We start from the raw sequence: 26,127 nt of genomic DNA, 5'->3' as shown, positions 1-26,127 counted from the left end.
TTCAAGATCAAGACTTTCCATCACTTTCAATTTGCACCTCTGCTATAAAGTTCTACTCTAGAGAAAACCAACACAAGGAGCTAAATAATCTAAGCCCCGGACCCTGTCCAATGAAATCCTGAAACTCAAGCCTGAAGAAATAGGCCTGAAACAGATGACCTGGGAAAGCATACTTTATTTCAGTGACAAGTATTTCAATAAAAACTAAGAGGCATGGTTGGGTTCATATGCAGCAGCTTTTAATACAACCTGGATTTATTTCTTCCATATACATGTGTATATATAAGTAGTATAAAGTAAAACAACTAACTTTGTCTTTTTAACTTTCATCAAAGGTGCTTAACACTATTTTAGTTTCATAAAAAACCATCTTTAAATATGGTAAACAAAAATGCAAATCTGCTGACCATATATGGTTTTCCTCTAGGGTGACTGTCTGGCCTAGGATGCTGTTCTCCCTATCTGTAAACAACCTGAGATTTTGTATCTGTCACACCAGTTACCAAGTTGATAGGAGTTAAGTGAGCTGGACCAGGCACTGGAATTGCTATGTCAAGGGCAAATAAATGCCCCGCTCATACACAGGTCTGCGTTTATCAGACTTCAGTATGGCTGGAATAGAAAGTCAGCTGAGACTGTTGGTACGAGGTAACCGGTTAATGTGTTTTCAGTGGCCTTTGAAGAGGCCATGACTGTAAAGTAGGATGTGAGTATGTTCTGAACCTTAACAGTATCAGGACAACAGTGGTCAAAAGAATGAGCATTCACTACAGTAATTTTTTCATGGAATTTCAGTAGTTTTCCTTATTCTACCCATTGAATTGGCACAAGAAAACAGATATTTTCTTAGAGGTATCTTCTTCCCAAGGCCAGTCTTGCTTCAATCATTTAAAATATAGCACACAAATCACCTTGATTTTTATAACCTGCCTCTTTAAATTTATTTATTTTATTTATTATTTTTGGCTGCATTGGGTCTTCGTTGCTACTCTACGTTGTGCTGCATGGGCTTCTCACTGCAGTGCCTTCTCTTGTTGCGGAGCATGGGCTCTAGGCACACGGGCTTCAGTAGTTGTGGCACGCTGGCTCAGTAGTTGTGGAGCCCAGGCTTAGTTGCTCCGCGGCATGTGGGATCTTCCCGGACCAGGGCTCGAACCCGTGTCCCCTGCATTGGCAGGTGGATTCTTAACCACTGCGCCACCAGGGAAGCCCTAACCTGCCTCTTTAAAAATGGTAATAAGAAGTATAATGTCATCTCCTTGGTTTCTGTCTACTTTGGAGCTTAATATGAATTGTGAAAAGTACAACTAAAGGACTCTAAGAATGTCAGTATAGGTATTAAGAGACTCACACAAGCAGCTACTGTTCTCTCTCAACAATGAAAGGGTACTGCAGTGCACTATTTGAAACTGAATCCAAATACTCTCCTTGTTTAGCTCAGGTACAGCTACCAGGAGAACTAAGTATCATTTATTACCTACATTTGTTTATTCCTGGTAAGAACATTTGCAAATCACAGTGGCACTTCCAGAATACCTACAGAGAAAGGTAATCTTCCAGAAAGCAAATCCTCTCCTTGGGGTAGAGTATGGAATCCCTGGATAAGATCAATATGCAGGATTCAAAGGCTCTCTAAGATAAGCTCAAAATTTTGAAACATGTCTGCATTTAACCTTTAACCATAACACTTGACCTTAACTGAAATTAAGGTAGAATATTCAACTGTTTACCTTCCACTGTTCACATTCCAAAGGGAAGAAGAAGGTCTCAAAAATAAGTAAGCTTCTTCTCCCAACTTCTGACAAGAGTTAAACAGTCACTTCTTTGTTCTAGTTTTTAGGAATGTCCAAAAACCTTCAGCAAACTAAATCCAGTCTAGTGAATCCTAGGCCCAATAAAAATCCTAAGCAGTCTCTGAAAGCTCCTGGACAAGACAAATTGGCTGCTTTAATCATAAGTTTACTAAAGAACAACTGGCTTATCTATTTTGTGAGCTAACAAAATTAACATAGGCAGGCATTCTCCCATAGTGAGTGTTACTCACACTGGCAAAGGTCAGATGTGCTGTGGTTAAGTTCTCATAGTGGTGAGCAAAGAGGTGTCCTCCTAAAATAACATAAGGTTTTTCATGAATGACATATGCTAGCCTTTCTTGCCCCTTTAGATATTTAAAAAACACAAAGTAACTATTTTCTATTTAATTCCTTTGTTGAGTTGTACTCAAGTAGCTAATTCTTTGCAATATGACTCATACCCCTGTTTTTCCTAAACTAGGAAGCTCTGGGTTACAAGAGTAGTGTAGACAGTTTGGGTTGTCATTACCCAAACAAATGAAATCAGAAGGGTTTTGTATTTTCTAGTTAAAATTATTTTTAAATAAAGTGAAATGTGAGTTGCTGACTGATACTCAAACATAAGTAACCAGAATTAGGAGAATAATGGGTGTTTTTTTCCCCTCCTCAGTACATTATACCACCCACTCCAGAAGAAATGGTCTACTTATTCACTTATTCATACAGCTAGAAGAAGAAATACTATTGTACTAGGGCTTATCTTGAATCTGCTTTTAGAGATTGCAACTAAATAAACAGATAGCTCTGCTTCATTAAAGAGAGAATCCTGTTTTGTGTGAAACTTGTGGAAGAGGCATTCCACAAGAGCCCACTCCCCCTACAAACAATGCTCAACACATCAGTTTTGGAATCATTGGTCAGTATGCTTCATCTGACTCCCTATCTATACCAGATCCCAAATCCCCTCCCATGCCAAATGGTTTTAAAACCAAACCACACCAAACCTGAAAAAAACCAACCAAACAAAAAACTGGTCTCGGAGATTATAAAGTCTCCTTGTGAGGGTCAACAAGATGCTAGGATAGGCAGAGCCTTGAGTTCAGAAATCTAACCTATTATACACACGTCCCAGGGTAGTCAGCAGGGCCTTCACACATTTCAGCTTTGAAGCTTAATCAAATTTCACACACAGTTGAAAAGCCTATCTCTTCTCCACATGTACACTGGTTCCTCCTCTCCATTCCAATCTTCACTCCTACACAATCCACATCTGGTTTGACAGCTAGTACAATTTCTAGCTGGAATGTGGGAAAGAGAAAAGAAATAAAAGAAACCTACCCTAGGTTACAAATATTCAGGGAACAAGATGTCCTAAAGATTCTAAACAAGAATAGGGTATATTTCTATATATAAATGCTATCAACATCAACGACTCAATAAACAAATGCACTAATCAGAAAAGGTCCATTCCTATAAATGTTAAAAGGAATTTGGTTCATGTGTGTCAGAGAACACAAATATATACACAGTTACTTTTTCCAACCCAAATTTCTTGCCTGCTTTAGCTGGCTCCTTTAAGATAACTTTAAATGATTTTGTTTCATTAATGTAGAATGAGATATGAGTTCTGATCTTGGGGCTGCAGGTACTTAACCAAACTATCAAGCTATTTACAATGATGGTTTATTTGAAACAGTTCTGAGCATGAGGGTTCTTTCTTGCATCAAATGAGTAAGGACTCAAAGGAGGGAGGAAAAGAAAGGTACTTATCAGTTTGAAAGTCACAGACAATTTATCTTTCTCTAATTAGATTAGGAGAAAAAAATGAAGAACCCACTGTAGCAGGAAGAAGCAAAGAGTCTTCTAGGGTCTGGCATCTGCAAGGAAATGAGAAAAAAAAAAAAAAAAAGAGTTCTTAGTTCCTATCAGTGACAAAAGCATCAACTATATCTGACAATGGGCCACACAACTACAGCCCAATTAAAGTCTCTTGGTCTGCTGGAAGAATCTGTTGTTGCTAATGGCAGAACACCAAGTACTTTCTGACCCTTAGCTCTTTAGTATCACTAAGCACACAGAAACTTGTTAATTGAATTAAAAACATTCTATACAGAGATCAACCTACACTCGTGTCAACAGTTTTCACGGGTGAGGAGAAAATCAGAATTGACCATCCAGGCAATTGACTTCTCCAGACAATTCTGGATTAATTCCAATTAACTTATATTGATCTTTTTCTCTTCTCATATACCCATCTACTCATTAATTCAATAATATTTTTAAAGCTGTTACAATGTACATCAGGGGAACAAAAATTAACACGGTATTACCTGCTTTTGAGGCACTTACCTAGTAAAAATTGGAGTTGTTGGTAAAAACACAAATGGGATAAAGCATTTAAGTGCAAGGTGAACAAACCCTTTTCAGGCATGTGCATTAAAAAAAATTCTCCACCCACTCTTAAGTTCCTTAAGGGAATAAGTCATGTCTTACATTTTTTGTGTGTGTGTATCTATCCAAAGAAGAGAGTTCTGCAACAACAGGCATTCAAAAAATGATGCTTTATTTTTATTAAGGGGATAAGAAGGTCTTTGGCTGTTAAAGGATTCGTACCTATTTTTTTTTCCTTATTCCTCAGGGGTTACATAGAAAAAAAAATTATCAGTGTGTAAGGAGTTTATTAGCCAAGAGTTAAGTTCCAAAGCAGAAAAATGTTTAGTCTTAAGTGATAGAGAGAAGTTTCTCCTAGGCTTTCACCGTAGAGTAGCCATTTTTACTAGGTAACTATCCACACTCTATGAACACCAAGCTCTCATGAAGTGTGTCAGAGAAGGATTCAAAGTTCACCATTTACCCATGTCTGTGTATGCTTTCTTGACACACCGCAGTGCAGTTGTGTCTTTCCCTTCTGGGATCAAATCCAATTTTCTGGCTTCCAGATATATTTAATAATTTGATGTCAGAACCTACCAAGAAAAATGGCCAGTACCTACAAGCAACTGATAAATATTATTGTTCATAGCTAAGGGGTGTTTGCTTTTAGAATCTCTTTTCTGCTTCTTACCAGAAGAAACATCAGTTCTGGTACTAAAATGAACCCTAACTCGCAGAAGATCCATCTACTTCACTGTCCAGAGAAAGTAAATGGACTAGAAGGCAACAGGCCAATTACTCATTCATTCACTAAATATTCACTGAAGGCCTACTACCTGCAAGACAGTGGGGATTATCACCCCATTCCCAGCCCAACAATATTCCTTCTGCCAGAAGCAGTGTGGCTGGGCAGCCTCAGCCAAGACAGCATTTGAAGCATCAAACCTGGCTCTGCTATGGGTACACAGGGTGACCTCAAAGAAAGGCTTCATCTGTGAAAACTAAAAGATTTTGGACTCTTTATATAGATTTTGTGAGGTTCTGCTAAATCAAATATTCAGATAAGATCAACAGTGAGAGACTCTTAGAGACCCAAAACTTTAAAGTTCTCGTTCAAAGGAGTATGAATTTTTTGATGAGCATTGAACTGTACTGCACAGGGAAAGAACTGCAGAGCAGTGAAGCACAGTTGTTTGATTAATCTCAGTCCATTAAAAAGGCATGATAGATCTAGAATGCAACTTTGATAAAAAAAAAAAAAAGAAAAAGGAAAGAGGCAGTGCGTACTAACATTAGGGAAAGCAACTTGGCATGTAACAGAATTCTAATTTAACTAAATGCCTATTCATTAGCGTGTAAAGCCATAACAGAGGCTATATACTTAAAAACACAGGCACATACAAAGCTTTAATTTGGTACCATAATCTGAAAGAAAATTGGACCCAAATTGCTTTATGTCCAGTTAAATCTTACTACCACCTGGAAAAAAAAATAGTGAAATAAAACTGAAATACTTACTTGAGATAGATACTCAGTTACTGTGCATTTCCATCTACGGAGTAGAAATATTTCAAAATAAATACGTCATGTCAATTGAAAATCACTCCATCCCCTATTCTTACTAAACACGAATGACTTATTCCTGGGGTATATGGAATTACAATATAAAAGTAGAAGAATTTAAAATTAGCAATTGGATTCCACTCAAGAGCATGGAAAAAGGAAACAGTCCTCTACCTATCAAGCCTTATGGCATATGATTTGGTGATCTCATTTTTGGAGAAATGCAAGTATCCAAAGGGAAATGTTTTAAAGGGGATCCTCTAGCCATCTAAAAATTAGCTCAAACAGTAACAAAAACTGAAATCAAGAGAATCTGAATTTGGGGGCAACATTAGGAAAAGAAAGTTTGTATTAAATAAAAATGACAGTATCTTGGGTGTACCATATGTAGGAATTTCTTTACTAGGGTGGTATGACATGAATTTTGCACCTGTTTACTCAGCATGGTCTCTGAAGCCTAGGAAACACATCTGAATACCATTCTTATGCTGGTTCTTACGACTTATTACTTTCATTTTGTCTCTACCCATTACCTTTTAGGCCCCTGCAATCCAATTTCTAATCCCAATTCCCTATCAATATTATGCCTTGAGAATTGGGGATGATTTCCTCCTAGCCAAAATCAATAGCCTTTTTACTGGTTCCCAAATTTACCCATGGTATTCGATGTCAGTGGTCGCCCCATCTTGAAAATATTCTTTATGCTTCTGTGATCTTGTCCTTTCCTGCTACTAACCAGGAGTAGGGGGAAGTGAGTAAGGTGCTTGGGGTGCAAAATTTAAGGAGGCACTCACTCTCAGGGTCATGTGGGTACAAGGTGTTCAGACTGAACATGTCCTTGAATAATCAAGACCAACTGTATTTAGCACAACAAACAGAGTAAATGCATTTTGCCTCTATTTCACTTACTGTTTTTCCATGGCAGAACATATGGCAGAGACTTGGGAACACGCATGCCTGAAGCCAGGTTACTCTTATGTTCCATAACTATGTTGCTTGCGGGGCTTCAAAAAGAAAGATGAATTTGACTATGTCAGCATATCTGTATTCTTCAGGCAGGCACACACAAGATAATCAAAATGCGTTTTTTGTAATTTGGGGGAAAACAACAACCTACATTCTGAAATGTAAACACATTTCCATCAAAACATTCTCACAATGAGAATGATTACCAGCTTCTCTGGAAAGCTCACTCTTCTGTACAGGCATTAAGATGGGTCTAACCATTTTCATTTTCCAGAAATTGAGATAAACAGCAATGCCATCTACTGTTCAGTTGTATGACAGCCTCATGAACTCAATAGATAAAAGAGATAAAATAAAATGCCAAGACAACCAAACTAAAGGCAACAAATCTCACAGAACGGAGATAAAATTAAAATTGTACCAATGGAATTCATCTTTAAGTTTTTCTATCTCAGTGCATAGACAGACTAAGATACATTTATTATAACTAACTGACTTCAGGAGCTAAAAAATAAATATTGGTAAGTGTTCTATTTGAGGAAAAAAATGAAGTCTAGCATCTAATTCATTTTCTAATCCAGAAATAATCTCATTTGGGCTTGAAACATGATCTTTTTTTTTTGTGCCACGCTGTGCAGTTTATGGGATCTTAGTTCCCCAACCAGGGATTGAACCTGTGCCCTCGTCAGTGAAAGCACGGAGTCCTAACCACTGGACTGCCAGGGAATTTGAAACATGATCTTTTAAGGTTTGAAGATCAAGTAGTAATGAAAAATCGTAGAGATTTAAATTAGATACAAAATCAGTGGGAAGAAGAGATGCATTTTCTTTCCTACCCATTTGGTATTATGGATTGCCCAATCTCAAATCAAGAACTTTTGGGCTTCCCTGGTGGCGCAGTGGTTAAGGATCCACCTGCCAATGCAGGGGACACGGGTTTGAGCCCTCGTCCAGGAAGATCCCACATGCCGCGGAGCAACTAAGCCCGTGCGCCACAGCTACTGAGCCTGCGCCCTAGAGCCTGCAAGCCACAACTACTGAGCCTGTGTGCCACAACTACTGAAGCCCGTGAGCCACAACTACTGAAGCCCACGCACCTAGAGCCTGTGCTCTGCAACAAGAGAAGCCACTGCAATGAGAAGCCCGTGCACCGCAACGAAGAGTAGCCCCCACTCGCTGCAACTAGAGAAAGCCCGCACACAGCAACGAAGACCCAACGCAGCCAAAAATAATAAATAAAAAAAATAAATTTATTTAAAAAAATAGAACTTTTAAGATTACTTTTTCCTCAGACACTAGTTACCCAGAGTAAAAATGATACATGTGGTATAGCTAGAGAATTTTTTCAAAGCATTAAAATAATGTGAACTTAGCAAAAACTCCAACTAAGACATAAGAATAGCTGGCGCCACTGTCTCCCTTACTAGACTATAAGCTAGTATTTTTGTGTTCCCGCGGTAATTAACACAAAGCATGCGACCTTTTTATGAATCAAGGAATAAATAAGGAAAAAACCCCTCCAAAACTATACCTAGACTAAATTACCACCAAGTAACATCATCAAGGAAAGAGGTCAATACATGCTTTGGTGGCTTCTATTGGTAACAGAGCACTGTGATTCTGGGAGGAAGAGGTGGGAATGAGGCCCTTTCATTTACCTGTTGTTGCCACAGTAGGTGGCTGCGCCCCAGACAAATGGGGTGCTGGTCTGTTCCCACAAATCTGCCAAAGGAAGCAAAACATGGTTTGTGGTACTACTAGGTAAAACACCAATTCATGCTAGTTGAATTTGTAAGATGAGAAATAATAAACATAAGTTTAGAGAAGCAAGTAATAACTGATCAAGTACCCGGCTTAAGTGACAGAGTAGCAAGAATTTAACTGAAGGATATAAACACAAGTGACATAAATAATAATAAATGTGCCTAGCAGCAACCAAACACAGATGGTACAACACGATTTATGGAAAAAAACAGATGTAAAGAAGTGCTTTTTCCAATCAAGAGGGATAGGCTGTTCCACGTGTCTGCACAGAGAGACAAATGCGCTTGTATTGGGGCCCAGTAAAAATAACAAGTCATTCTGAACAACATGGTATGTTCATAAAAAAGGAAAATCTTCCTTCTATCTAAAGCAAATGACTTGAGATTTTGACATTGTGAAGAAAAAGATGTAGGAGCACTTCACCTTTATCCCAGTCTTCATCGCAAGGAGGGCACTGCCATGTGCTCTCAGTCAGAGTCTCTTGTCCGAGGTTCCTGGTTTGGCTGACTGCAAGACAATAGAGATTCTGACTTAACAAGGGAACACTGCCAAGTTATTATGTTTAAAGGGGTTAGTGGCTTAAAAGGTTGCAGGGTCTTTGTTCCTGAAAAATGGATGGGATGAAAGCTAATCAGAGGGGTCTTATCCCCTTGCCAACAGAAGACAAGAAAGAGAAGCAGAAACAAAGATGTTTGCCATATTTATGGTAATAAAAGAATTTTCATTTTTAGATGAATTATTAGTAAAATGAAATCAGGTTGTTCAGAAGAGAAAGCAGTCTGACAAACACCACCTGACAACCTTTTGCTGCTAAAATAAAAATCTCAAAGGCAGAAAACCACTGTTCTTCTGAAATGATGAAAGCCAAAATCAAGGTGATAACGTAGCATCATATAAATTTGAAGGGGCTAACCTCCAACACTGAAACATTTAGCTAGTCAGTCTTACCTACATCCTGCTCAATACAGCTTTTGTCATCACAGCTTGAGATATGATGACTGATTTCAGCCCGAGGAACCTGATGGCGAGCATTGAAGGGACAAGTAGCCAGTTTGTCTGCGACGTCAGGATGATTCTGTGAAAAAAAATTAAAGGGGTCTGTCAATAAACTTGTGGCTTAACTTGGTAGGTAAACTCATAGTAGAACATTAAGAGGGAATTATTTATCACTCATATGGACCATAGAGACATTACCTCAGAATCATCAAAAGCTAAGCCTCTTTGTTATGATTATAAAGACTGACAACACAGATACTGGGGTTAAAGTGGCTTATATGGAAGTAAACAGTGAATTTAGGATGGGGTATTTGAAACATATCTTCACCCCGTTTACTTCTCAGGGTCACAAGATTCAGGCGGCACAGCCTGTAATGGTAGAGCTCTCTGGACGTCTTTGAAAGCTGATATTTAGGATGAACAGCAACGCTAAAACACACTTAGTCTGCATTGCAGTAGTGCCCCTGCTACTGCAGTACAATAGTGCAGGAAAACAGCTGTTGGAAGGGAGCTGCAGAAGAGGCAAACCCAATGATTTTTCAGATTAACACAGGAACGCTTATTTAAAGTAATGATGCCTGATACGAGGCTCTGAACAATTTGACCTTTATATCAGCTATTTCACTAAGGAAAAGCCCAAAAGATAGAGAACTCTGCTGACCAAGTTCCTTATTTTAATACAAAACAAGAAAACAAAACAAAATGTTTAATATCACCCAAATCCTATGGTAAGTTTACCAGCAATTAAGAAATTTATTAGGAGAAGCAAAAGATATATCATAAATGATACTCAAAAAAGTAAAAATAATGTAAAGTGGGGAGAAGGGTGGAAAAAAATAGGGGATGGAGAAAATTGTGAGGGCAGGTATCTCCATGATTTTTGTAAGGGATATCAGGCAATCGAATGCAAAGGTTTTGTAGCTGAAGATTAAGAGCATTAGAATAGGGGAGTTATGACAATGTCTTTTTACCACTTGGATCCCTTTCCCAACCTTTATCCTTGGAACATTTTTGAGAGCCTAGGGGAGGAAGTTGTGGTAGTATTTGCTAGTCCATATTGCCCAGGTTCAACCTTAAGGAATCCTTGCTCTAGAGATTAAAAGGAGCTGAGAAATAATCAACAATGGCATTATAATCATGTCTCCAGGACTGCAAGAGAAACATCCTTTGAAGAATGTTAATGCATACTTGAATTGTATGCAGATTTAGATTAAATACCAAAATTGTTTTCCAAGCATAAATCCTGGCAGAACTTTGGCCTCTGTATCTGACATCTATATTCTAACAATCCTTTCAAACTGCCTCAATTAATATATCAGCATTAAACTAGCTTACATCAGCTAAGTCTACAAAAGGGTGACCAGAGAAAAAAAAATCTTTGAGCTGTTTTTTTTTCCCCCAAAGATGCTTACTGTTGAAACTTGGAGAAACAGTTATTTTTAGGAATGATCTTTTCTTGGGTTAACCTCTAGCTGTTCAGCTTCTCTAAAATTTCTAAACAAACAAACAAAAAAATCAGAAATAAGTGTATTATAATACTTAATCCTTATCAGGACAATGAACACATCAAATTCACAAGGCAAGAGGGATTTCTCACTGCTAGCAAAAATTAGTGTTTCCTCTGTTTTACAAAGGCTGCGAAGACTCTAGAGAAGCTGTTTATGAAGGGTGCTCTGTCACTAGTGGGGGGAAAAACCAAAACAAGAAAAAACTTACATATCCAAGAAATAAATTCTTTTCTATAAATATTGGTATTTAACCCAAAGCAATTCTGGCATTCAGTTAAAACATTTATGTTAAAATTATTTGATATTTACAAGATTTGGCTTTTAAAAAGAACTCAGGAGGGCATCACAGGGCAAATTAAGAAAATAATACCCTACCTTTCTGCACTTGATAAGATGATAAGGAAACCTGCAGGCCCTGATCTGGTGGTTTTTATCATAGGGGCATTGTAACAGCTTTTCAGGGTCCAGGGTATCGACTGAAAGAGAGAATAATAGGGTAAGTATAAAGCTTAACAGGCCCTTGTAAAACTTCAGCATCCCCGGCACATTGGATTTTTTCAACAGAATCTGTAAGAGTTGAACAAGACAGTCTAACGACGGCTTGGAATTTTTTTTTTAAAAGGGTGACTAAACATCTGAAAATAAAAATGTAACTGTGAGAAGATAAAACTGCATTATCATCGAATCTTCATTAAGTCCAGCAAAACCAGCAATCATGGGGTGGGTCTTAGTTCAGATTTGGTTGTACATAAATATTGTTGTTTTCATTGTTGGTTATCCTTATTATAAACAAAAAAATTAAATGAAACATCTTTTCCTTTTCTAAAAGTGCTAATTCAGGGTCATAGGACTTCCGTGGTGGCGCAGTGGTTAAGAGTCTGTCTGCTGGTGCAGAGGACACGAGTTCGAGCCCTGGTCCGGGAAGATCCCATGTGCCGCAGAGCAACTAAGCCCGTGCACCACAACTACCGAACCTGCGCTCTAGAGCCCGTGAGCCACAACTACTGAGCCCGCATGCCTAAACTACTGAAGCCCACGTGCTCTAGGGCCTGCGTGCCGCCACTACTGAGCCCGTGTGCTGCAATGACTGAAGCCCGTGTGCCTAGAGTCTGTGCTCTGCAACAAGAAGCCACCGCAATGAGAGGCCCGCGCACCGCAACGAAGAGTAGCCCCTGCTCGCCGCAACTAGAGAAAGCCCACACGCAGCAACGAAGACCCACCGCAGCCAAAAAGAAAAAAAAGTGCTAATTCAGGGTCATTCTTATCTCTAGCTAGTTCAACCAGAGCTTCCCAGCCAGTATGTTGAAGGTTGGAATGGACAGTGTACTGATACACCGCCGTGGGGGTCCATTGCACGCGTGTCCCCTATTCCCCAACCAGTCCTAGGTAAGTTGAGGGTAGTAAATCCCCTACACTAGCATCCCTATCTATTTACTAGTATGCTATGACATGAAAAAAGTTGGTAAGCATTGCTCTATATCAGTTATACGTTCTATGGAAGCTTGAGAAATATTCATTGATAGACTTCTTTTTCGTCTGCCTGCTTTAATGTACTTCTATAAGTAGTTCCTGATCTCAGTTAATCTAGTTACCTCTCAAATGAAACCAATACCTTTACCAGATTGGTGGTTTTACTTTTCATATTTTGGAATATAATGAGAAAAAGACAGAGAATTCTTTAACCTAGTGATTATCAAATTGGCCAGATAAAAAAGTAGAATAATCTGCAAAAAGAGAACCTTAAGTTAAGACAACTGCAGACACCTTAACGGGGCTGCTGTGTGAAAGAAAGCCCCTAACCTATATCACGCTATTTAAAAGTACCCTTAGAAGACTATACTTTTAGGGACCATTTCAATAGTGTGAATAGAAACTAGAGAAGTTTCTCTGAACGTGTAAAACTATCCTTACGTTCTGCAAAATGTCCAGGCTGAGCCCCAAATGTTAAGAAGCCTGGTTAAAGAAGGGAAATTAAATGGTTAAGCACATTCTGAATATATTATGAGGACAAGAGGCAACCTAATAAAATGCTGTTGCCACCACACTGAAGGCAATAATAAAAGTGAAATAAGATAAACAATTCACATTTGATAAGAAGCTTATAAACCAGGAGACTGCTATGAAAATCAGAAGCTAGTGGGGAATTGAAACAGACAGCTTCACTGGAAGAGTGGTAAACATGGGATAAATTGCTAACCATGATGGTGATGCAAATGAGCCAGAAAGGTGACTTGAAGGACAGAATGAACAGGAACGAAAAGTCTTAAAGGACAAGCAGGCTTATTATGCCAGCCAGGCTCATCCTGACCAGCAATCTTTTCATATTTCTGAAGCTTCAGGACACCCAGGAAGAGTTTACAGATGAAATTCTTGTTAGTTTTCCTTCATTTAATCCGTTCCATCACTAGCAAATGATAGGCCATGTCAGCAGCTGACAGACTGGACGTACTTTATGATTCATACACATTTTACTGCCCATACAGTGGTATTCATCAGAGTTGATAATGATAGCTTCCTACCAAAATGCTTTACTTTTTGGTCTCTGATAACTTAGGTCAGCTCTAAACTGGTTTTTTAGATTAAAATTTTATTTTTAATTAAAAATTTTTAACGGTAATAAGATACACATAACGTAAAATTTATCTTAACCATTTTAAAGTATACAGTTTAGTGGTGTTAAGTATATTCACACTGTTGTGCAACCAACCTCCAGAAATTTTCATCTTGCAAAACTGAAACTCTATATCCATTAAATAACTCCCATTTCCTCCTCCCTGTAAACCCTGGCAACCACTATTCTACTTTTTGTTTCTATGAGTTTCACTATTCTAGACACTTCATTTATGTGAAATCATATGGTATGTCTTTTTGTGACTGATTTGTTTCACTTCCCACAATGTCCTCAAAGTTCATCCACAGTGTAGCCTGTGACAAGATTTCCTGTACCTATTTTGCCATTTGCTTTCTTTTAACTTAACATATCTTAGAGCTCCTTCTATGTCAGTATGTTAAGAAATGTTTCACTGCTGCATACGGATGTACCATAGATTCTTAATCAGTTCCCTTACAGATAGAAATTTAGGTTGTTTCCAGTTTTATACTATTATATACAATGCTGTGACTAGCAATCTAACATATACTTCTTTGTGCATTGTACGAGTATTTCCCTTGGGCAGATACCTAAGAGTGCTACACGAAGTATATATGCATTTAAAGTTGTAATGAATACTATCGAACTGCTCAGCAAAAATCTTGAGTGGCTTTCTGGGAATATAACTTAATTTGGAAAACAAAGCAGGCCCTGTGGACAACCTTCCTCCAAGAGCGTAGACTCCGATGTTCCTCACACTTGCATAGGGCCCAGAACCCATGGTGAGAAATGGAGGAAACGTCACGGAAATAAGGAACTAGACTTGACGAGAGTATCATCAGCTAAGAGCTACCGCCCAAAGACAGAAGACGCTGGAGATCTTCAGGAATCTATCAGATTAACGTTAGAGTTTTAGGTCACTTTGGGAAAAAGGTCAAACATATTCTAAAGCACTGTTTCTCACTTTAACATGATTCCTGGTGTTAAATCTTAAATCACTTGGGGACTGTGTTAAAATACAAATTCTGATTCAGCAGGTTTGAGATGAGGCCTGAGGTTGTGCATTTCTAACCTACTTCCAGGTGATATTTTTCTTTTTTTTTTCTTTTTTTTAAGTCTTAAAACAATGAAGCTTTATTAAGAAAGACATAGATAAACAGAAATGCTATAGACTTAAAGGAGTTGATTCTTCACAAGCCAACTTATTTATTAAACTTAATCACAAAACTTAAATAAAATTGTAAACATACAGCAAAATTCACCATTTCCTTCTTTCTTTAACAAACATCTACTGATTATCACTATGTAAAAAAGTTTCTGTTATGTAGCAATGCAGTAATTAAAAGAACCAGGTGATATTTTTCTAAGAAAAAAAAAAATCACCACTGACAAAAGTAATGAATAGAGATATAAAGGGGAGATGTTGCTTTCTAATTTAATAGAGTAGTAAGCTTCCAAGAATAAATAAATATAAATCTCTCATATCTATCTCACATGGAAATCTCAGATTTTAATTAACATATTTTTAGAAAAATTAAGGGGGTGAAGGAGGAAGCCCTACGGAAGATCAAGGAGAATCCGATCCATTATTCTCAAAGTATGGTCCTCAGATTAGCATCATCACCTGGGAACATGTTAGAAATGCAAATTCTTGGGTCCCAGACATTCCGAATCAAAAATTTGGGGGGTGGGGTCCAGCAACCTGTGTTTTAACAAGCCTCCCAGGTGATTCTGCTGCATGCTAAAGTTTCAGAATCTCTATTGTAGATATTTAATAAAGATTGTTTCCATGTAGTTTCTACATGTTGGTGATAAAGATTCTATTGGACTCTTCCTTGAAGGTAGAATGGGACTAAAATGCCCTTTAGTTAGAACTTATTAATTATAGAGATTCTGAACAAGACAGAAAGTAGGAAACAAGGGAGGCCTTGTTGACGAGTTTCATCCACTCAGATGTTCCTCAAACTTGGTCAGGGTCTAGAAACCATGGTGCTTTGTAGTAGCAAGTAGGGCACTACATACAAACAACATATAAGACTCTGGTTCTGACTCTGTCCCCAACTAACTATGTAACTTTAGGACAAATCAATTAACCTAGGTTCTGTTTTCTCAGTTGTAAAATTCGAACGTTGAATGAAATGATTTTTCAGGTCTCTTTTGGTGCTACACTTGTATGATCCTAGGTCTCCTGGTTCCCATTTGATTTGTTGGGCCATCTAGATTCCTGAATCACTTGAGAAACAAGAATCCTCCCTAGGATTTCTTTAAGTCTAAAAACGCAGTGTACATCAACATTATGTGTATCATATTATCCCACAAAATAGAAAGAAACCAGTTAGTTAGTTAATGACTATCCCTGTGTCATTAACAGGAGAAACTGAAGTCCTGAGGAATGAAAATGCTTCATTTAATAAAAATATAGTTTAACACTATGGTGTTAAACACTATGGTGTTAAACACACTATGGTGTGGTGTCCCAACCACAGCTTTCTCAAAGCTTGATGACTTCTCATACTTCTTTCTTTAAATTTCAAGTGTCGTATTTCAAATTTGGACATTTCTCTACATTACTAAAACAGTCTCTGGGGAGACCTTTTCTTCTCAGCAGTCTAGCGAGAAAAGTGAATCTTTCCCAACACAGTAAAAGTCTTGTCAGACAGAAAACTACATGTTAGTAATTTAACTTATTTTCTAAAAGCAACAAGAAGTACGTACTGTAAGTGTCTTCCATGTTGGAAATGAAGGAGCCAAATCCAAGTGCTGGGGGGGAAAAAAAGCAGTGGATCAGGGAATCAGAAATGAAATGTATCAAAAGTAGCCCTAAGAAGTGGAGTCAAACTTGGATTCAAACTAGAATTGAAGTCACCCAAGTTCAATATAAAAAACCCTTATAGCACCTCCCTCCCCCTCAATAAGTTTCTCCCCTTGAAGGCATTCTTTACTACTTTGAACCATTTTAACATCATTGCCCAATTCACACTCTTGGAATAAATTCTAGGGCTCACAGTTAAGAAAAACCAAATATGACTACTAAAACTGTATTCAGGTGATAAGATGTCAGTCTATTTTAAGTGCCATTACAACACCCTGTCACTGTTTACCATCTATTAGGGTTTGATGCTATTTAACATTAGAGGGGGCAAGTCAAGCCCACAAGAATACTGTTATTTAAACTTCAGGATAAACAAAGGAAAAGGGTACTATTTTAAAGCTCTCCTCTCAAGTCCTCAAAAATACAGGATGGGCAGGCTGCCAGTCTTGCTTCTCCCCCGGGAACCTGGGGATGCTGGAAGCCTGTGTCAGACTATACACTCAATCCATCCAATGTGTCCAGAGACGTTCTAGTTTACTATTTCTACGACTTTTCTTAAACATGATTAGGAAGTACCATACTTCTTCCAGTGATGCTTTACCCCCTCCCCAAATCTCCTATGCTAAAATGGATAGACTTGGTAATTTAAATCTCTCCAGTTAATACTCATTCCCTCTATGCATTGAGGAAAAACTTCTGAATGTTAGGACTCGAGAACTGTCCATTTTATAGTTGACAGTCATAAAAGAGCAAGTCTGTAACAGAAATGTGGAAGATTAAAAGACAAATGTTTTTTTAGTTTCAGTCCTCTTCCACCTGAGATTCCCCCCTATTGAGCTCTGTGATTAAATAAACTTATCATTATGGAAAAGACTAAATTTATATAAAACCATCTCCATAGGAAACTTCTGAAAACTGGCTAGGTTTACATCTATTGCCTCTAGAGCCAGCTCTCCTTTGCCTCCTCATACAATTCCACACCCCTTCCCCCCATTCTATGACATAAGCAGCCTTGGAACCTATGATAGGAAATACAAGTGATCAGCTGGAACTCGTTTAGTAATTTGCTGCAGAGTTCATTTGTAAATGACAATCATCGGTGAAACTGTCATAAAAATATTTTTCATGTCTGGATTAAGAAATTCTGACATTCCTTTTGACATGTTACACATAGTTAGTTTATACTTTTTCAACAAAAATAAAAGAGAATTGGAAGAAAGACTCAAGCACTATGTTCCTTGATTTTAAGTCATTTAAAGGAGCGATCAGTGCCAGATTCAGCAACTTGTAGGGAGCCATCCTATCCTTTGGGGGCAAAAAGACTAAATTACACAAGATTAAGGGCACTGGAACCTATAGCCTCATCATTCAGCCCTGTCCATCTAAGTATCTTCCGTATTAAACTGTTAACAAGTGAGTCTTTTACGTTTTCCCTAGTACTAGACAGCGGTGTAATGGACAAATGACACTCAGCAGTCAAGCTTAGGGGCTGGTTGCAGCCTGAAGCAACTGGTTACACTCTTAACCGAGCTGGGGTCTCGGTAAAACCATCATTTTTCTTCCTTTAAACAAAACAGGCAGAGTCTATTTAAACAATGGGACTAAATAGGAGAAGGTGGGGAAGATGGTTAACTTAAAAGAAGGGAGACACAGGAGCCAGGGAGGACCTCGAGGGGACGAAGCAGCGGCAGCACCACCGGTTGCCAAAACAGCCGCGCTGAGAACCCACCAGGCCGAAAGCTCTGGGCAGAAAAGGGAAGATACTAGAAGGTGAAGGTATCCCAGCCCACTAAAGGTGAGGTCTTTGTAGGCCCCAAGCCGGGGCCCGCGCGTCATTCCTACCTTGGCCGAGGCACACTCTGCTCACACTCGCCTTCACCCCACGCCCGCGCCCAGCAACGCTCACTTCCGGCCCCTGACGTTAGGGGGTGGGGCTTCCACTTCCTGTGACGGAGGCGGGGTTCTGACCGAGTGAGGCGCGGGCTCCGCAGAGGGTCTCCTCGGCCCTCCTTCCTCGGCTCTCCCACCCCTGCCCCCCACCTTGGGCCGTCGTCCTCTTGCCCACGGAATTACCGTGGCCTTGCGTGGGTGGAACTCGCGCTGCCCTGCCGGGCTCTGGGGTCGCCATCTTAGAAAGGAGAACGAGTGCTGAGACCTGGGCGCTCGAGGAGGGCCGGGACTCGTTAGGGGTCGATGGATGGGTACTGGTGAGAACGAAGCCTTGTTTGTGGAAGTTGTCCAGAGAGAAAGATAATTTAGATTTTGACTGGAAGGAAGAGGAAAATTGAAAAGGTGATAAGCAGACACAACAGCCCCCCCCCCCACGCCAGCCCCCCAAAATGAATCACCAAGGACGGGTCTTCGTTTCTGTGCGAGGGCTTCCTCTAGTTGCGGCAAGCGGAGGCCACTCTTCATCGCGGTGCGCGGGCCTCTCACTATCGTGGCCTCTCTTGTTGCGGAGCACAGGCTCAGTAGTTGTGGCTCACGGACCTAGTTGCTCCGCGGCATGTGGGATCCTCCCAGACCAGGGCTCGAACCCGTGTCCCCTGCATTAGCAGGCAGATTCTCAACCACTGCGCCACCAGAGAAGCCCTAGTTGTTTTTGTTTAGCACGCGTTGTAAGTAGAATTTCAGAATTCAAAAGTTGATAATGGTTTTATCTGAGAATGCGTGGTAGGATGGATGCCCTAGTCAGATTAAAGCGAGTTTTAGAGTTGAGGAGAGAGCTCGAGGTAAAAAGGGCCAGAAAGTTATAATTTGATAGTGGAAAACGAAACATATATTGTGAGCCTTTGTTCTGGAAACTGTGAAACCACAAAAAAAAAAAAAAAAAAAAAAAAAGGTGCAAGCCGTGGTTCTTGTCTCCAAGGTGCTAGGAAAATAGGCCCCAAAGTGAAAGGTTAAATGGTAGTGTAACAGATGCCAAAAAAGTTGTTGAGACTGTAAATTCATATTAGGAGGAAATCAGTGGAACCCAGAGTCACCTGGGGAAGGCTTTGAGAAAAAGGACGTGTCGCCTTTGAATATTAGACAGCAAAAAGGAAGAGATTGACACTACAGGTAGATCTGGTAATAATAGTTTTCAAAACCAAGAAGTAAAAGATGTGATATGACAAATTTTTGTATTGCCCAAGGTAGGCAGTCTGGGAGCTCAGTCTGGGTGCTGAAATATTGGGGGTTTTAGAACATTTCAGTGATTTCTGGAGCCTACATATGATTTAGGAGAACTTATCCTGACAGCACGAACTTAACGTGGCTTCAGTGAAAAGTGTCGTGGGACATTTTATCTTTACATGAATGATATGTAAACATTGTTATCGGGTTTTTTGGGGTTTTTTTGTCCGCACCACGTGGCTTGCAGGATCTTAGTTTCCTGTCCGGGGATGGAACCCAAGCACCCTGCACTGGAAACGCAGAGTCTTGACCACTGGACGGACAGGGAAGTCCTGTTTTTTGTTTAATTATCATCCCTTGGGCTGAAGAGAATGTGCTTCACAGCCTTTGGTTCATATTAAGACCCTAAAAAGAAATGCGTTGATGCAAGCAGAGCCCAAGCCATTCTTGTTGCAGGCTACTGGTTTTTTTTTTTTTAATAAATAAATTTATTTATTTATTTTTGTCTGCATTGGGTCTTCATTGCTGCACGCGGGCTTCAGTTGCGTCAAGCGGGGGCTACTGTTCGTTGCGGTGCGTGGCCTTTTCATTGCGGTGGCTTCTCTTGTTGTGGAGCACGGGCTCTAGGCACGCGGGTTTCAGTAGTTGTGGCACGTGGGCTCTAGAGTACAGACTCAGTATTTGTGGCGCACAGGCTTAGTTGCTCTGCGGCATATGGGAATCTTCCCAGACCAGGGCTCGAACCCACGTCCCCTGCGTTGGTAGGCGGATTCTTACCCACTGCGCCACCAGGGAAGCCCGGATACTGGTTCTTAATCTTGCCTGCACATTAGAATCATCTGGGGAGATTTTAAAACATATTGTGCCACGTTCCCCTCCCAGACCAATTAAAGGGTTGGGCATAGTTATTTTAAAAAATCTACCCAGATGATCTAATGTGCAGTCAGGGTTGAGAACCACTGACCTAGGCACTGTTTTGAACTTACAAAAGCTATTCTTCACCTGGGTGGCCTAGATGACTCCTGTGAAGGAGGAGCAAGCTGTTAAAGTGCTTCTTCTTTTTTTTTTAAATTAATTTATTTAATTTTATTTATTTATTTATGGCTGTGTTGGGTCATCGTTTCTGTGCGAGGGCTTTCTCCAGTTGCGGAGAGCGGGGGCCACTCATCGCGGTGCGCGGGCCTCTCACTATCGCGGCCTCTCTTGTTGCGGAGCACAGGCTCCAGACGCGCAGGCTCAGTAATTGTGGCTCACGGGCCTAGTTGCTCCGCGGCATGTGGGATCTTCCCAGACCAGGGCTCGAACCGATGTCCCTTGCATTGGCAGGCAGATTCTCAACCACTGCGCCACCAGGGAAGCCCTAAAGTGCTTCTTGAAAGATGATTGCTAAGAATGAAAGGTTCCTTACAAGCTTAGCACAAAGCATTTTAGAAAAAGCTGCTGTTTTGGCAATGTCAGATTGTTAGGAGTATCTTAACGTAATCTTTACGAAATCCTAAACCTTAAACCTGTGGATTTATCACAACATTATTCATGCAGAATTAGTGGGGCCACTGTGACTTGAAATGAAATGTGATTTTTCAGGCTTTATTTATTATTTATTTTTTTCGGCTGTGTTGGGTCTTCATTGCCGCACGCGGGCTTTCTCTAGTTGCGGCAAGTGGGGGGCTGCTCATTGTTGCAGTGCGAGGGCTTCTGATTGCAGTGGCTTCTCTTGTTGTGGAGCACAGGCTCTAGGTGCATGGGCTTCGGTAGTTGTGGCTCGCGGGCTTAGTTGCTCCGCGGCATGTGGGATCTTCCTGGACCAGGGCTCGAACCCATGTTCCCTGCACTGGCAGGCGGATTCTTAACTACTGTGCCACCAGGGAAGCCCGATTTTTCAGGCTTTAAATTGAGGTAATCTGGTGAAATTGTTGACACTGTTTCTGTGACCCATCTGAACTTTTCATTCAGATACCTGCAGGTTGAAATTTTTGGGGAAGAAAGAGCTAAGAGCTTGAGAGGACGGGGAGTGGGTACCAAACCAGAATCCAAAGTCAGGCTTCAGTGCATTCAGTAATGCCTTGTCAGGGTGACAGGATCCTCAACTGATAAAGCTGTTCCATTTAGCACCAGTGAATGAGCCCACTGACTTTCAAACAAACAAACAAAAGAACCAAACCTGTCTTTCAGTGGTGGAGATATTAAAATAAAAATGCACCACACATCTATTCTTTCTATTCTTAAATGCTTTGTTCATTCCTTTCCAACGCAGAAAGTTCCTGCTTTATCTGATATACCTGCTGAGCTTTCCTTCAGACTGATTTTCCAGCCAGGTTGAATGTATTTGAAAAGGAAAAAAAAAAAAAAAAGAGAGACCAAGGCATTTACACAGGGTCATTCTAAGAGCTAGTTGGGATTAATACCCTAAACTGAATCTGATCTTTGCTGGTTCTATCTCTGGATATGCTTGCACATATGCATATCTCTGGATATGCTTGCATTTATCCCTAAATTATAAATTATATTTTTAGAGTTATTAGTTAAAAATAAAGACTGAGCTAATGAGTAAAGAGACAGATCTGTATGCTAATGACTGAAAAAACAAACCCAACTTTGTTAGAAGATGAGTTTTCTCAGTTTTTAGGATTGAAGGAATCCCAGTAGTCTTTCAGATTCTTTAGAGATTTTCAGTGTTTCAGAAAGCATGATAAAACTTAAACTTTTGCCCATCAGAAGACTAAAACATTAAATTTCTTTGTTTTTGGCTTAAATTTTATCAACTAAGTCCTGGTTCCCTCATCTAATTATGATTTCTGATTGGTTGTTAAGTGTATAATTTAAAATAGGAAAATTATTCAATAAATGCAGTTGCAAAATATTTCAAAAAGAGATCTATGGCGGAACATAATAGATGTTCTTATTGGTGAGGTTAGATTGGGAAGTATTGCTGTAGAGGAGGGTGAGAAGTTGGGGCTGGTTACAGTTTTTCAGGCAAAGTAGCAGGGAGAGGTGTTCCTACCAGGGAGCCATTGAAAATAAATTTATGTTTAAAAAAGGGTCATTAAAAAAAAAAAAAAAAAAAAGGGTCATTAATGGGAGTTTGCCAAGAATAGCCAGCAACCCCCTCCACAAACACAGGATGATACAGGATAAATGAAAAACCAGTAGTGACTTTTTTATTTTTGTCTTTAAATTCATTCTGTGTCTTAATATGTTAATATTATATAGCTGTGTAATCCACGTTGCCTGTAATAGTTGCCAGTGTACTCGAGCAATCTGTTCTCTGTGTTTTTCCTTGACTTCTAGGTAATTTCTTTCCCTGGGACTCAGCAACAAATAGCCCCTCATGCCCTTTCTGGTGCTGGCATCTAAGATGTAAATTGTAAGTCCAAGTTTGCAAACCATTGTTAGTATTGTTTTGGCAAGGCTTAATGAATAGATAGGTAAGAAAATGGAAACTTCTTAAAAGTTTGTTGAAAAGATGGTAGAATGGCAGAATTACGCTAAGGAAATTTTACCTTCTAAAAATTGTGTAAAGGGCTAGTCTTGTATGGAACAGTTCTAAAATTCCAATACTACTCTTCTTCTGATGTTATTTTAAGGAATGTCAAATGTTTAAACCCAAGGGTCATTTTCTTTTTGAAGCCTTCTCCTAAGCTCTGCCTGGGATTAAGTTCTTATGTTTTCTTATAACCTCCTTTCCTTCCAGCACTTAAACTGTGTGTCATACCAGTTGTTCTCAGAGTGTGATCTCCAGACCAGCAGCATCAGCGTCACTTGGGAACTTGAGAAAAATGCAGATTCTTGGGCCTTACTACTGAATCAGAAACTCAGGGGTGAGATGCCCTACAATCTTTGTTTTAATAAGCCCTCCAAGTGATTTTGATATCCACTGAAGTTTGAGAACTGTTGCCTTATATTAACTATAGTTGTCAACATTTTTCCCTCATAATGAACCAAGGCCACTGCAGTTCTTTTTTTTTTTATAAATTTATTTATTTTTATTTATTTTTGGCTGCATTGGGTCTTTGTTGCTGCACGCAGGCTTTCTCTTTCCCCTGTTGTGGTGAGCAGGGGCTTCTCATTGTGGTGGCTTCTCTTGTTGCGGAGCACAGCCTCTAGGTGCGCAGGCTTCAGTAGTTGTGGCATGTGGGCTCAGTAGTTGTGACTCGCAGGCTCAGTAGTTGTGGCACACAGGCTTAGTTGCTCCGCGGCATGTGGGATCTTCCTGGACCAGGGCTCGAACCCGTGTCCCTGCGTTAGCAGGTGGATTCTTAACCACTGTGCCACCAGGGAAGCCCCTACTATAGTTCTTAACATAGTGTCCCAAACTTAGTAGATACTTGATTATTTGACTTGAGAGCACAGGTATATTTTGTCAGGGGCTGCAGCAACTGTAAGACATCATCTGTCTTGTAAGAGAATACGTGGGAAGAAGAGACTAAAATATTTGAGGTTGTTTTCTTTCCCTTTTTTATACCACAGCTGCTTGGAAAGCCTGAACAAAAAGGCCCATAAAGTATGGACCAACAAAAGGATAAAAGATGCGGAACCAATGAGATATGTTTTGATACGTATCTAGGACATGAGTAATGGTCCTTAGCAATTTTTTCCCCATAGTTCATACTGTGAAAGTAAGAGTAGAAACCCTAAAACCTGATTTTAGGGATGAAACTTTATAGCCAGAAAGTCTTATTACTGTTACACAAACATAATTTAAATCACCTTGATAGAACTTCTCTGTGAAGATGAGTGAACCTGGTTACCAAGGGTTTTGAAAGGTTGATTTTTTTTCAGTATAAATATTTAGCCCAGAGTACTGAATCTCTTTTACTACACCATGGGTATAAAGCATAGATTCTCCACATTCAGCAGCTTTGATTTTGTATGGGCATAGGACTAGTACATAGTAAGATCATGCCTCTCCTAAAGCATATTATAGTTTAATAGTAATAAATCAGAATGAAAGGAGGTTAAAAGGAGACATAAGCCACCTGTTATGGGAGCCTGGGGGAATAGTTAGGACTTTGGGGAATCTAGCTTTGAGGCAATTATTTTTAAACTTTGCTTTTTTAAAAAAGTATTTTTCCATAAGTTAATTTGGTCTTTTTGAAGCTTTGACCAAATGTTATGTTAGAAACCAAAAGAAGTGATTCTATTGTGCCTTTTCCCAAGGGACTCAAAACCTCTTAAAGCAAGATTTGAGTAAATCTGGCACCCATGTTTTGAATGATACAACTGCCTAATAAGTGATGACTTATTAGGGTGGTTGACTCCGTTTGTCTGGTTGTTATCCCAAGATAATTATTGTCCCCTTTTCAAGCTCAAGAGAATCCTGGTTTGGAGGAAAAATTATATGGTCCCCCAGTTAAGACTGCATGCTCTTTTAGGGGAAGATTCCATATAGCTAAAATATGATAAAGGAAGACAGTTTTATCTTTTAGGGCCATTTTTCCTGGGAAACAACCTTTTGTTTTTATGTAGTCTGGTGTTAATATACCAAAGTATAATTTTAAAAATTCAAAATATGTGTAAGGTCTTAGTCAAGAGATAAAAGTAAATCTTGTTTATATTATGTAAAGCTAAGTGAGAAAGTCAGTAGTCCCCTACCCCCTCCACTTTGTACAAAATATACTGGAATGTGCTAGATGCTAAAAGTGTCTAGTGTTCTCCCTTCTATTTTAGCAGAAGAAAAAAAAAAGATCGTTTGAAAAGGATCTAGAAGATACTTAGGTAGGGATAGGACTCCTAAGGGCAGAAAATATTCATTTGACTAAAACTTCTTTAAGTCTAAATATACCTGAACTAGTCAGTCAACTAGCAAAACCCCAAACTCATTATTTTAAAAGGATTAGCTAGCTGCAATAAAAATTACAGCTTAAGAGGAACTAATTTTGACCTGTTTTAAATTGGGTCTTGGTTCAGTTTAAGCACCAAGTATTTGAATTTCTCCTAGATACACAGCACTAGTCTAATGAGGTAGCAAATATAAAGCAGTATGTGATTCTGCCTTCCTTCACGAAGGTTTGTTGTTTGGTTGAGGTCGGAGACAAGGAAGGTTTAAATGAGGTGAGGATTAAGAATTGGACTTAAAAAAAGCTAGAACAGGGGCTTCCCTGGCTGCGCAGTGGTTGAGAGTCTGCCTGCCAATGCAGGGGACACGGTTTCGAGCCCTGGTCTGGGAAGATCCCACATGCCACGGAGCAACTACGCCCGTGAGCCACAACTACTGAGCCTGCGCGTCTGGAGCCTGTGCTCCGCAACAAGAGAGGCCGCGATAGTGAGAGGCCCGCGCACCGCGATGAAGAGTGGCCCCCACTTGCCACAACTAGAGAAAGCCCTGGCAAAGAAACGAAGATCCAACACAACCAAAAATAAATAAGTAAATTAAAACATCACCCTTGTGTCTGCTAAAGTTAGGGTCAATAGAATTGTTAAAAAAAAAAAAAAAAAAGATACTCAGACACTTAAAAAAAAAAAAAAAAAAAGCTAGAACAGGGATTTGAATAGTTGAAGGGCAAGGGGTGACATTTTAAAATGAACAGAGTGAAAAAGAATAAAACATTTAACATGGGTGTAAACTGACTTCTGCAGAGTTAGGAAGGTAGATTTGGTAGATCTTCCCAAACCGGGGTACGAACCTGTGTCCCCTGCATTGGCAGGCAG

At 39.7% G+C, this 26,127-nt stretch overlaps 1 protein-coding gene across 1 annotated transcript; it reads right to left on the bottom strand.

Moving 5' to 3' along the window:
- Positions 1–255: 255 nt before the first annotated feature.
- Positions 256–16,312, bottom strand: GTSF1 (gametocyte specific factor 1). The gene is made up of 8 exons (XM_007179518.2): positions 16,269–16,312; positions 11,339–11,439; positions 9,408–9,534; positions 8,883–8,966; positions 8,354–8,417; positions 6,639–6,733; positions 5,685–5,718; positions 256–3,670 (listed from the first exon to the last, which is right to left on the bottom strand). Exons 1-7 carry the CDS (start codon positions 16,282–16,284, stop codon positions 5,702–5,704), a joined length of 504 nt encoding a protein of 167 aa, XP_007179580.1. The 5' UTR covers positions 16,285–16,312; the 3' UTR covers positions 256–3,670; positions 5,685–5,701.
- Positions 16,313–26,127: the final 9,815 nt, after the last annotated feature.

The sequence above is a fragment of the Balaenoptera acutorostrata genome, chromosome 11 (assembly GCF_949987535.1).
Source record: "Balaenoptera acutorostrata chromosome 11, mBalAcu1.1, whole genome shotgun sequence".
Classification (NCBI taxonomy): domain Eukaryota; kingdom Metazoa; phylum Chordata; class Mammalia; order Artiodactyla; family Balaenopteridae; genus Balaenoptera; species Balaenoptera acutorostrata.
Note: the sequence above shows the minus strand (reverse complement) of the source record. Positions and strands in the feature narration are given on the sequence as shown.